Below are 12,500 nucleotides of genomic sequence, written 5' to 3'. Positions count from 1 at the left end.
TTTTTCTGCCATCGTCCCGTTGTTCTCTTCTCCAATTCCGGTCTCTCAGCGTTCTCTCTTTCTGTGATGGTCAGCTCTGACATCACCCCCCCCCCCCCCCGACCCCCTCCAGATTGAATTCCACCCGCTCAGCCGTGCTCACAACAAGAGGCCCCAGTCATCATTACAGTGCACAAACAACACTGATGGCTGACGGCCTTTCAGCACGGCCCCAGCGCTCTGCTCTGCTCCGCTCCACTCCGCTGCTGTGACACCACCAACACCACTGCTCCTGTGGGAGTGTGCTCCAGTAGTAGTGTAGTATTGTATCGTAGTATTCTACTATTGTTGTATCGTTAGTAGCAGGCATGTGGGCCGAGTCCCCCCTTCCTCCTTCATGGTTAGTGGACCTGTGACATAGAGATGAGTGACGAGAGACTTGGAGGGATCACAAGGAAAGCGATTGAAAGAGGAAGTTAGGAAAAGAGATGTAGTATTTATTAGGGGTGTAAATCTCTCATGACAAAGCCGATCCGATTCGTATGCACGATACGATACAAGAAAAGATGCATGTTGATAAAAACGATTCAGTACGATTCGATACGATTCGATGCGATGCGATTCGATGCGATTCGATGCAGTTCAATAATTGAAAACACTGAGTTGTGAGGAAACAATGGACCTCATTCTCGAACATTTTCTTAAGTGTCTTATTAAATATCTTCTTACCAACCTCAGAAAAGATCTCCGCTGGATTCATGAATGCCTGGAAATGTGTTCTTAATTGAAAGCGCTTTCTCATGCACCTGAACGCCCCGCCAGCTCCCTATAAGAGCATGCTTTTGCAACATGTGCACACTCCACAGGCAACGCGAAAGCAACTTCAGAGACTGATCAAAATCATATCAAAGCAAGCACCTGTAAACCCAGACCTAATTTCACCAAGGAAGAGGTGGAGGTAGCCTACTGTTGCAGAATGTAGATGTGTCCATTCTATTCCACTATGTCTATATCCACGCGATTGAGTTTAGTGCTTAATTATTTATTCACTGCCATTTGCAGTGTTCATATAGTGCTTATTTATTTATTCTCTGCCATTTGCAGTGTTCATATTGTAACAAATCACGGAAGTGCGGAATATTTGTTATGGCTTTTTATTAAACACTAAAAACAACACAATGTCAAAATGACACGGGCTTTATGCCCTGGTACAAGTTATCACGAACAGACTGTGCTACCGTCACACACCTGTATAAACTCCGTCCCAACACAGAACAACGACATGCAATTAGAACAGTAAGGAACATTGTTAGGGAACATCGTTGAGCTAGTGCATCACATAGAGAAAAGTATGCGCCCGCCGCACGGCATTATGGGGCGACTATGCCGGCAATATAGTGCTTTCATTTATGTTAGGACATCACGATGGCTCGGTCTTGGAATCATGACTATAAATGTTAAACATAATTGTTAATGATACAAATATTCTCCTATTTATTATTATTATAATTATTTAAATCCGAGGATGTCTGTAGAAACACGCAATCAACAACGATTTATCTTCCTTGGCTAAAGTAGCTAGCATAGCATAGGCCATTGAAATGGATAGGGTAGCTAGCATAGCATTGGCCATTGAAATGACTAGCGTAGCTAGTTGTAATCTGTCATTCTCAGGTCTTGCCGTTATTTGTGAGAATACAGCCTGATTGGTTTATGCTATGCGCGCTTTGGCCAATGACAGGCTGTCATTGTTCTGACTGAGCTCAAATGCAACAGGTCAGTGAGTGTTTTGTGTTTTGCGTAGCAAAAAAACGGAGAGACAAACGCTTGTGAACCGATTCATAACTTTTAAATCGGGCAAAGACCGGTTCATGTCATTTTAATACCGATACGGGACTTCACGCATCGATGTAGTCGTATCTTGCAAGCTAAAAAAAAACGGATATCGATACGTATCGGTTATTTTTTACACCCCTAGTATTTATGTATTGTAGTAGTGTATGGTAATAGTAGTTGTTTGTGATTGTTTTGGATTGAAGATAGGGCACATGTTTGGCCCTAGCCATGTTCTAACCTTAACCCTAACATCCTCACAGCAGATACAGAACCCAGGTGTTTCAGGTGGCTTCTTTCATGACTAACCTGGCTAATAATAATTAGTCTGTCGACAAGCAGCATATTTATGCACAGCCCTGCTGTTTATACAGGGACTGGCATTTTGCCTGCATTAAATGAATATCTCTTTAGAGTGAAGTTGATTGATTTGACGCTTTTAATCCAGAGTGTGATCTTAAGAAAAAAAAAAAGTAATTGAAGTGCGAGCGATAATGATTTAATGATGTAATCTTTTGCTATCTGTTGTCTGGCTCTCCCATCAGTCATGCTCAATAAATTCCTTTCTCATTTGTTTGTCTCATTTATAATTATGGGATGTCTGGATCCAGGCTCAACCACCGATAACCCTTTGTGTTGTCGCACGAAACGCCATGTGACACTACTAAGCCCCGAAGCGCCGACTGACAGTAACACTGTCGCTCTCTCTCTCTGGTTCCTTTCTACTTAAAATATAACCCCTGCTTTCGACCGATCAAAAACACATTTAGCCAAGGCCGAGAACAGAGCCCTTACTCAGTTTAAAGCTGGCGCTGCTCGCCGCCTCAGATTACCTCCGATAGGGGAATAGAGAAATCTGGATGAGACAGCGGAAAAAATGACACCAGTTCAGCATCTCTACTGCGGCCCCCCACCCCCACCGCACCACACCAAAATATATTGGATCTCCATCTCCTGTCAGAGGTTCCTTACGGTCCCCCCCCTCCCTTCATCCCTCCCTTCATCCCTCCCTCCATCCCTCCCTCCACTCCTCCCTCTGTGTAATCGCTCTTTCTCTCCCGCCACAGTCATCTTTTCCTGTCCTCCCATCCCATAACTGCCATTACAAATTAGCCTGCCTTTGAATGAAGCCGATTCAGCTGAAGCGTCACAAAGAGACATTTATTGCCTAATGCTTGTCTTCCCCGCTTTAATCTTTTGACAAATTTGTCTTTTCGCCTGGAGATGGATCATGAAAATGGTTTAATGGCTTATTTTAAGCTTACTGCTGTTATTTCTCATTCTTTTTTTATGATGCAGTGTTTGGAATTGTTACTGAAGGACTTCTTTTTCATTTTTTGTATGGCCTTCTGTGGTGTCCTCCAGGCGGTTTCTGACTCTAAGTTGTACTATCTAGTACCTATCAGTCTCTTTGTTCTGAACACACACACACAGACACACACACACACACACACACACACACACACACACACACACACACCCTCAGTGCCAGTAGACTGAGATTATATATACATACACACACACACACGTGCACGCACAAGAGTTGTACAATCACACACGCAAACATGGACAAATACACATGCACACCTGCACACCTGCAAAGACATTTCACAGTTCAGTTACTTTTGGCTGCAACAATCACAACAAACCCTCACAAGATCTCGGTAGAATCACAGGAAATTGAACAAAAAACCCTAAATTTGAACCACAAGAGAATTGAGAATTTCTGCTGCACATTCGGTCCCCTTTGACTGCACCAATCACAACTAACCCTCGCAAGACTGCTAAACACACACACACACACAAACACCCCCCTCCCCAACACACACACACACACACAAACACCCCCCCTCCCCAACACACACACACACACACAGATGCACATATGTACACACAACCCCCCCCCCCCCAACATACATACACACAGATGCACATATGTACACACAAACCCCCCTGCCCCCCCCCCACCCCTCCCAACACACACACACAGGTGCACATATGTACACACAAACACACAAACGCCCCCACTTCCCCATCCAGCTCTTTCCGTCGTCACTTCTCCTCACGTGTGCAGCTGTGCCACTGCCAGGTCCTTGTGCCTAAACACTCCGTGTTGATAAAGGGATTAGGTCTCTAACTCCAATCAGCCCCGGCTCCTTGATGGTCTTAAATGGAGCAGGCAGGCGGAGAGGAGTCGGGCTTTCCTGCACACTCCTGCAGTTAGTGTTAGTGAGTGGCGGAGCCCTTTGATTGTATCGAGAACACGAGGTGGAGGTGTTTTAAGTGGATCCCTATGATGTTAGTGGTGCTACTCTTAACACCATCACTTAGGTTAGAAAATGAGTCACTTTACCTGGCAGGGGATTGCAATTCCCCATCTTTTCATTGTTGTCTTCTTTTCTTGTTTCACATACACATATACATACACACACATACACACTTACACACACACACACACACACACACACACACACATACACACGCACACACGCACACACGCACGCACACACACACACACACACACACACACACACACACACACACACACACACACACACACACACACACACACACACACACACACACATACACATACACATACACATACACATACACACACATACAAGCAAACTCTTTTTGTGTTCTACTGGCAGTTGTTTGAAGAAATTATGGCAGGGACAAATTGTTCCCCAGAAAGTCTCTCAGGTCTACAGCTCTGCATTAGTGTGTGTGTGTGTGGTGTGTGTGTGTGTGTGTGTGTGTGTGTAAAAAATATGTTTTTTGTGTGTGTGTGTGTTTATTTTGCTTTGTTTGGAGTCCCCAAACCCCCCTGTGAGGTCTGTGCTGATTCGCTGACATGGAGAACACGTATGCCCTTGACTCCACTAGTACCTGTGCCTGCTGCCTGACCTAAAACGTGTGCCCATGGCAAAGTGGTGTCATCTATTTCAGGCTGTCCCCTGCGGCAGCTCAGGAAAGGCAAAATAATAGATGTGTTCATCTGCGATAGTTTGGCATTTTTTATTTTCGTATCATTTCGGTGTGAGTTTGTGAGTAGAGAGAGCGTGTCTATGTGTTCATATTATATTAGTCTATGTGTGTGTGTGTGTGTGTGTGTGTGTGTGTGTGTGTGTGTGTGTGTGCGTGTTTGTACACACACTCTCCCATGTGTTTGAGTTATTATGATTAGCCATAGGACCCTTTAAGGAGGCATGCCGTTTCTCTGTGTGTAACTTCCATTCATATTGCCACTGGTCTCCGTTTCAGTCGTGACCTTCCGTGTGTGTGTGTGCGTATGTGTGTGTGTATGTGTGTGTGTGTGTGTGTGTATGTGCGTGCGTGCGTGTGTGTGTACGTGCATGTGTGTGTGTGTGTGTGTGTGTGTGTGTGTGCGTGCGTGTGCGCGAGCGTGTGGATATGTGCGTGTGTGTGTGTGTGTATGTACGTGTGTGTGTGTGTGTGTGTGTGTATGTGCATTTGTGTATGTGTGTGTGTGTTTGTGTCTGTGTGTGTGTATATGTGTGAATGTGCGTGTGCGCGCATGTGTGTGTGTGTGTGTGCATTTGTGTATGTGCGTGTGTATGTGTGTGCATGTGTGTGTGAGTGTTCGTGTGTGTGTGTGTGTGTGTGTGTGTGTGTGTGTGTGTGTGTGTGTGTAAGAGAATCAACTGTCAGTGAATCCGCTCCATGTGAAGACCTGGCACACTGTGTGTCAGGACGCGTCTCCTCTCCTCAGCAGCCTGGCAGTGAGTCAGGGAGGGAGAAGACCTCAGATCTGTGCCCTGGGAATGTGGCGTCGTGTCTGTCACTGTCCCCCAGCCAGCCAGCCAGCCAGCCCAGCCAGCCCAGCCCCAGTGCTGCCCCCGCCGAACACCCCGCCAGCGCCTCCGCCGAACGCCCCGCCAGCGCCCCGCTCCGCTCCTCAGTAGGAGCTCGCTGACAGTGACTTATCGCTCCATGTCACTGCGACACAGGCTGCCTCTCCCCAGCGGTGGCCAGGGCTAAGGAGAGAGAGATTGGAGAAGAGGAGAGGAGGGGAGGGTGGCAGACAGAGAGAGAGAGAGAGAGAGAGAGAGAGGAAGGGAGGGAAAGGGAGTGAGAGAGAGAGAGAGAGAGAGAAATAGAGAGATAGAGATAGAGAGAGGGAGGGAAAGGGAGTGAGAGAGACAAAGAGAGAGAGGGAAACAGACCGATAATGGAAAAGAGAAAGGGAGACAAGGACAGACCGAAAAGGTGGAAGTGGGAGAAACAAAGGGAGTTAAAAAAAGAGAGAGAGAAAGTCAGAGAGAGAGAGAAAGACAAAGAGAAAGACAGAGAGAGGGGGAAAGAGAGAGAGAAAGACAGAGAGAGGGGGAAAGACAGAGAGAAAGAGGGTCCATGAGCTCTTTGTCAGGGTCTTTGTCAGGGACACCGATGTCTCTGTTCCTGCACAAAGTGTAGTGGTCCGCGACCACACGCTCGTCTGCTCCTGTCCTCCCGGAGTCGCCGCTGTCCAGAGAGCTAGAGCCCCGACAGCTGAGAGGGATGTGCAGTGGGACTGGGGCCCTCCATGTTTGCTCCAGGAGCGTTTGTGGAGGTCAGGCTCCCCCATAAACCACCGCGCTGATTGAAACCCCTGCTGAACATGATGGACAGAGACACTAAAAGCTCAACACACGCTCGGCCCAGCCGGCAGCTTGTTAAGGTCCCAACCCTGACAGAGGTCATCAGTCACTTTTTGCACCTATTTCTTCATTGTTTCGCTACCATTGTTGTCCATCCTCGAAGTTTTTATTTACTTTTTTCTTTTTTTGTTGATGTCTCTGTGGGTAGACGAAGCGTAGACCCTAGTCGATCAGCCTACCGGATGTAAATTCTTCAGTTTACTAATGGATTAACATGACAATGTGAACGTTTGCCGATAACACACGCCGTCCGATAATTAACACCGTTACGATAGGTAGTTAGCTCACGTAAGAAACTGTACTTTAAGCTGACCAATTAAATAACTTTCACACAAAAAAAAACATCGATTATGTGTGTTTGTGATGTGTAACATATATCCTTTATCAATCACTCACGTTATTGATGTTTATGTTATTTATCGCTACAGATTACACCTAACACAAGTGTAATTCAGTTGCTATTAATGTTGAACAGCAGCGTTAAACGTGACACCACATTAAAAGTCAGGCAAACGACAAGTGTAGCTCAGCGAAAAAGTAAAGGTCCTGGTATTAGCCAATGGTGTTTTTCGTTCCTGCCTGGTAACTAATCTTAACCAATCAAACATTTTAGAATTACATCCGGTAGGCCAATCGTCTAGGGTCTACCCTTCGTCTACCGACAGTCTCTTTATCTTTGTCTCTCTCTCCATCTTTAATTGTCTCCCTCTCTCTTCTCTCTCTCTCTCTCTCTCTCTTTCTCTATCTGTGTATCTCTCTCTCTTTCTCTATCTGCATGTGCAGTGAAACTTTGTCTTTTGTGTTTTCGCTCTGAAGTTGTGCTCTGCCTTTGCCCGAGATGGCAGTGATCCATAACTGATAAACATAATGAGCGCTCACTTCCCCCAGCTCAATAAGTATACAAATTAATAGTAATATAAATATTTATCAGCGCAAATGGTCGCAGGCACGCCCACACGCACGAATGTAGGCCTACGGAAATAAAAAAATATCCAGCTTATTATACGGTTACTTGCCAAAATAATAGAAGACATTTCTCCAAAATACCTCTTTTTAATGATTTTGTTGCCGTTTAGTTCTTCACGCAAATGCGAAGCAACCCACCTTCTGACTTCAAGTTTCAATGACTTTCAGTTACGTGAAATGACCGGACTACTTGCGTTGCGGAATGATATGAAAGATGTGAATTAAAAGCACAAAACCCGTTGCCAATGACACCAGTCATACATTTTTCGCAGCAGTGAATATAAAGAAATTACAGACCTGCAAACGTTGGGATGGCCCATTCAAATCAACGGAAACTTTTTGGAACATTCTGAAGAGCCGTATAATAAGTACAGGTATTTACGTTTGATTCCTAATTTACAATTGACCTCCGCGGGCCGCACAGGGACAGCCAACGGGCCGCAAATTGCCCTTGGGCCGCACTTTGCCCAGGTCTGGTCTAGGGTCTACCCTTCGTCTACCGACAGTCTCTTTATCTTTGTCTCTCTCTCCATCTTTAATTGTCTACCTCTCTCTCTCTCTCTCTCTCTCTTTCTCTATCTGTGTATCTCTCTCTCTCTCTTTCTCTATCTGCATGTGCAGTGAAACTTTGTCTTGTTTTCGCTCTGAAGTTGTGCTCTGCCTTTGCCCGAGATGGCAGTGATCCATAACTGATAAACATAATGAGCGCTCACTTCCCCCAGCTCAATACAGTTTATGTGATCCCATCCTTAGATAGGAGGTCATTTTCGCAGCTCTGATTGTGTTAGCATATGGCGACAGTGGGTGGGGTGGGTTAGCGAGATAATGTAGCTGGCACCAAGGACTATTGTTTTCCTCCAGCAATTCTGTTCCAGGGAATAAATGTGCTGTAATTAGAGCGGTTATAACACATTATATTTCCCCAGAAAGCGTCTTTTTGCCTTTTTTTGGTGTGATCGGTGCCACGGCATCTTTCCTGCTGGATCCCATTTAGGCTTGGAGTCTGACAGCGTGCGGAAGCTTTTTTTTTTATGTCGTAATATAACAAGCAAACAAGACAACACGCTGTGTGTCCCAATATGTTAAATTACCTTCATTGTATTAGCCGTGCAGAGGGGGCTGTCTGGAAACATAGGAGGAGGAGGAGGAGGAGGTGGAGGAGGAGGAGGAGGGGTGGAGGCAATTCTCCAGCGGCCGGCGGCTCCATCACAGGGCGGTGCCTGTTGAATGCAAATTGTCTGAGCCCTTTGCAGCGCTTCTCTGGGGGTGCTGGGCTGCTTTTGTGGGCCGGTTAGGCTTTATAGTTGGCACGATGAAAGCAGCAGCGCGAGATGCACGTCTCTTTCTCCTCTCCCTCCTTCCCCCATGCCTCTCTACACACACACACACACACACACACACACACACACACACACACACACACACACACACACACACACACACACACACACACACTCTCTCACAGATTTCGTGGGTTGTTTCCCCCACAGTGAAGCGGAGTCGACTCGCGCAGATCCGACAGGGAGATCAGAACCAAAAATTCTGATGAGGCCAGTTGAAGTGGAGCTTGCTCGCTTTCTTTCCCTGCGAGTGTGAATGAAGTGTGAGGAGAAAATAAAAAACAGGATTGAAAATATAGAAAGAGAGGGATGGACGGATGGAGTGAAGGAATGAAAGAGAGAGAAAGAGAGAGAGAGAGAGAGAGAGAGAGAGAGTGTGAGAGGTTCATCCGGAGAGATTGCTGGGAATAATATTTACACAGAAGCAGATGACACCAGACACTGCAGCCTTTCATCTGTTTGCTCTGTATCTTTCTCTCTTTCTCTCTTTCTCTCACTCTCTCTCTCTCCCTCTCTCTCTTTCTCTCACTCTCTCTTTCCCTCTCTCTCTCTTTCTCTCTTTCTCTCACTCTCTTCCTCTCTCTCTTTCTCCCTCTCTCTCTCTTTCTCTCACTCTCTCTTTCCCTCTCTCTCTCTCTTTCTCTCTTTCTCTCTCTCTCTCTCCTCCTCTGCTCCCTTTGCCATCTCTCAGCATATTATTCTTGTTTTTCTTCTGACTGTGCTTAGAGAGAGCAAAGAAAACCTCTGTGTTTCTCCTGCTGGTCCCTGCTGTAAGCCTTGGTTGTTGTATTCGGCAGAGCTTTCCACTGGTAGAGACACGCTAAAATCACTGTGTCTAAATATGATTATATATGGCTCTTTATTTACCATCCATAATGCCATGATCATCTACTGAGTCACCTAACTGACCTCTGAACTGTGAACGTGAGGAAGCAGCTGCCAGTATAACGGCATTATAAAGTATTTATAACACATCTATTACTTCAGAAGCTGTAGTGGGTTTCTTACTGTGTGTAATCTCCTGTGCTTGAAATCTACCACGGGATTTCAGTTATGAAAGTGTACGACTAGTGAATAGCAAATCAAAACTCAGTTGTTTTGAACTCAAGCTTATTGTATAGGGTATTTCATGGTATATGCAAAGTGCTGGATGGATGGATACTTTATTAATCCCGAGGGAAATTGGATGGAGGAAAACAAACATAGACGATATCAGTGTAACTCATGACTGCTTTGGATTCAAATTAAACAAAAATCTGAGATTCTGATTAGAAACTATACAGACTACATGAGCAGAGAAGACCCACACACATACCCACACGCAGGCACCCATGCACTCATATAAACATAGACACACACACACGCACCCACGCACACATACAAACATAGACACACACGCACCAGCATATTCCTCTTCTAAGTCATCTCTGTTAAGTGCGTATATGATGTTGCTTGTTGATTCGGCTGATAGTGCGTTCATGGAGTGGAGTCAGTGGCCATTGCCATGCAGTGATTAGCGTCTCACCTTCCCTATCAGATCAATGCCAGGCAGCTGTCTCCCAAATCCTCCAGCAAACACAGCTGAATAAATAGAGAAACCGTGTAGACTCAGGTTCGGCTAATTCGCTAATCCGTCGCGGATCGCGTCCTAGACTTCCTACCATGTAACTCGCGCCAAGCCGCTCGTGACGCTTGCCCAGCCAGCCAACGCCTCTGGCAGGGGTGACCCCTGGAGATAAACATGTGTGTGTGCGTATGTGTGTGTGTGTGCCTCGCCTCCCACTCCCACTCACACATGACTTTGGCAATCGGGAAAAAGACTGATGATCGTCTCTGCCTGTGTGTAGGACCATGGGGAACATTCTTTTCCGATAATTGATTTGTTCAGTTCCAAGGGGTTTCAGTGTGATCTACGTGAGACTAGACAGTTGAAAGGTTAAGAGGGTCAACTGAATAGCGCAGATATAAAGGTTAAAGGTGATGTCTGAAGATGTTTCCCTTTTTTCCACAAATTCCAGTGCAATATCTATCAGGCATCAATGTTTCATTTTAAATTAACTTTTTAACTTTTTCTTTTAAAAACATTATCATTTATTTCCCCTTTTAACAGTATTACTGATTTTTACAAACCTTTCTTAACACAGGCCGTTATATTTCATGTTTTCGAAAATGAAAAGCATTATGAAAGTCGTGAGGTTCAACTAAACATGAATGTCTGTCTCGTCCTCCCCCTCAGGTGCGGTGGACCAAGACGGCCGGCAGCGCCTCGGAGAAGTTCCAGGAGACGTTCATCTTCAACGAGACGCTGCGTATCACGAACATCACCCGCATGCAGGGCGGCCGCTACTACTGCAAGGCGGAGAACGGCATCGGGGTGGCTGCCATCAAGTCCATCCGTGTAGACGTGCAGTGTAAGTGACAGGGGCTGCTGAGATCCACCCACTTCCCACTTGCCTCATTCCAACAGCAGGGCAGGATAGCACGGCAACACGACAGAGAGAGAAAAAAAAGTTAAAAAAAAAGAGGAATGAGCTCTCCGGGAGTATCCTTAGGGTTTAAAGTATACTGGTTGATTATTGTAGGCATAGAGATTTGGTAAGGGAAGAGAATGTACTTATAGTTGAGTCGTCTTAATATCAGTGTTTTAAATATATATATATATATATATATATATATATAGTAGGTTGATGAAAACTACTAAAATTACAAGGCCTATCTATGAGAAACTAGGTAACGTTCTGGAATTTTCCGGGGTGGGTATTTGTGGAGCTGATACTCCTGGAGAGTTTGGATGTGTGGAGTGGGAGGATCAAGCATGAGAGTGTCGGCCCAGAAGGCCTTCTCAGGTGTGGGGAGACCCCTCAGGTGTGGGGAAACCCCTCTAGCGTAGAGTCGCCCCCCGCTGCTGTCCCACTGTCCCGCTGAGCCAGGGGTCAGGCCAGAGGTCTCAGCCCAGCCCTGGACACCCCTCTGTGGAGCACCACCCCTCTCCCTCTCCTCCACCACCCCTCTCCCTCTCCTCCATCACCCCTCTCCTCCTCCTCATCACCCCTTTCTGGAGCACCATCCCTCTCCCTCTCCTCCATCACCCCTCTCTGGAGCTGCACCTATCTCCTCCTCCTCCTCCTCCTCCATCTCCCACCCTCCACCTGCCATACCAGAGACACACAGCAGTGACCATCTCCCTGTTCTTTACTCTCTGCCCCCTCACCCTGAAGCCATACCCCCAGACCTGCCCACTTCCTCACTAACCTTACTAACATATCTCCCATTTGCCCCCTTCTCATTTCCCAAACACACTCATTTGCCCCCTTCTCATACCCAAACACACTCATTTGCCCTTCATACCCAATACAGTCACCCGCCACTTTCACAAGAACCAAGGTGTTTGTTTTTTTTTTTTTTTTACTGGACTTTTAAGAAATTGCGCTTTTGTAAGAGCACAATATACAGCACATGGAGAGATTTTTTGCTTCTTTTTAAGATTAGGTTCTTTTGTGCCAGTGAGCAGTGAGGAGACGAGAGCCTGAGTGATTTGCTTCATCGTCTGAAGTCTTCCTCCAGCCACTGTTCAGCCACACCATCTTCCCTTCACACTCCACACACACAATGTTCTGGCTCAGTTCACATGGCACATGGTACATTTCTCCCTCTGTCTCACACACACACACACACACACACACACACACACACATTGCGACGTGTCAACACGTTTTCT

The 12,500-nt window shown here is 46.1% G+C and overlaps 1 protein-coding gene across 4 annotated transcripts in view; it reads left to right on the top strand.

Moving 5' to 3' along the window:
* The window catches only part of LOC105894926 (MAM domain-containing glycosylphosphatidylinositol anchor protein 1), a 225,005-nt gene that overhangs the window by 58,924 nt on the left and 153,581 nt on the right, over positions 1 to 12,500 (top strand). For all 4 annotated transcript variants that reach the window (XM_031579812.2, XM_031579814.2, XM_031579811.2 and 1 more), the window contains one exon: positions 11,019 to 11,193. In XM_031579812.2, the coding sequence (XP_031435672.1) occupies positions 11,019 to 11,193 (175 nt within the window). The remainder of the gene's footprint in view (positions 1 to 11,018; positions 11,194 to 12,500) is intronic.

Source organism: Clupea harengus, chromosome 14, assembly GCF_900700415.2.
Source record: "Clupea harengus chromosome 14, Ch_v2.0.2, whole genome shotgun sequence".
NCBI lineage: Eukaryota > Metazoa > Chordata > Actinopteri > Clupeiformes > Clupeidae > Clupea > Clupea harengus.
Note: the sequence above shows the minus strand (reverse complement) of the source record. Positions and strands in the feature narration are given on the sequence as shown.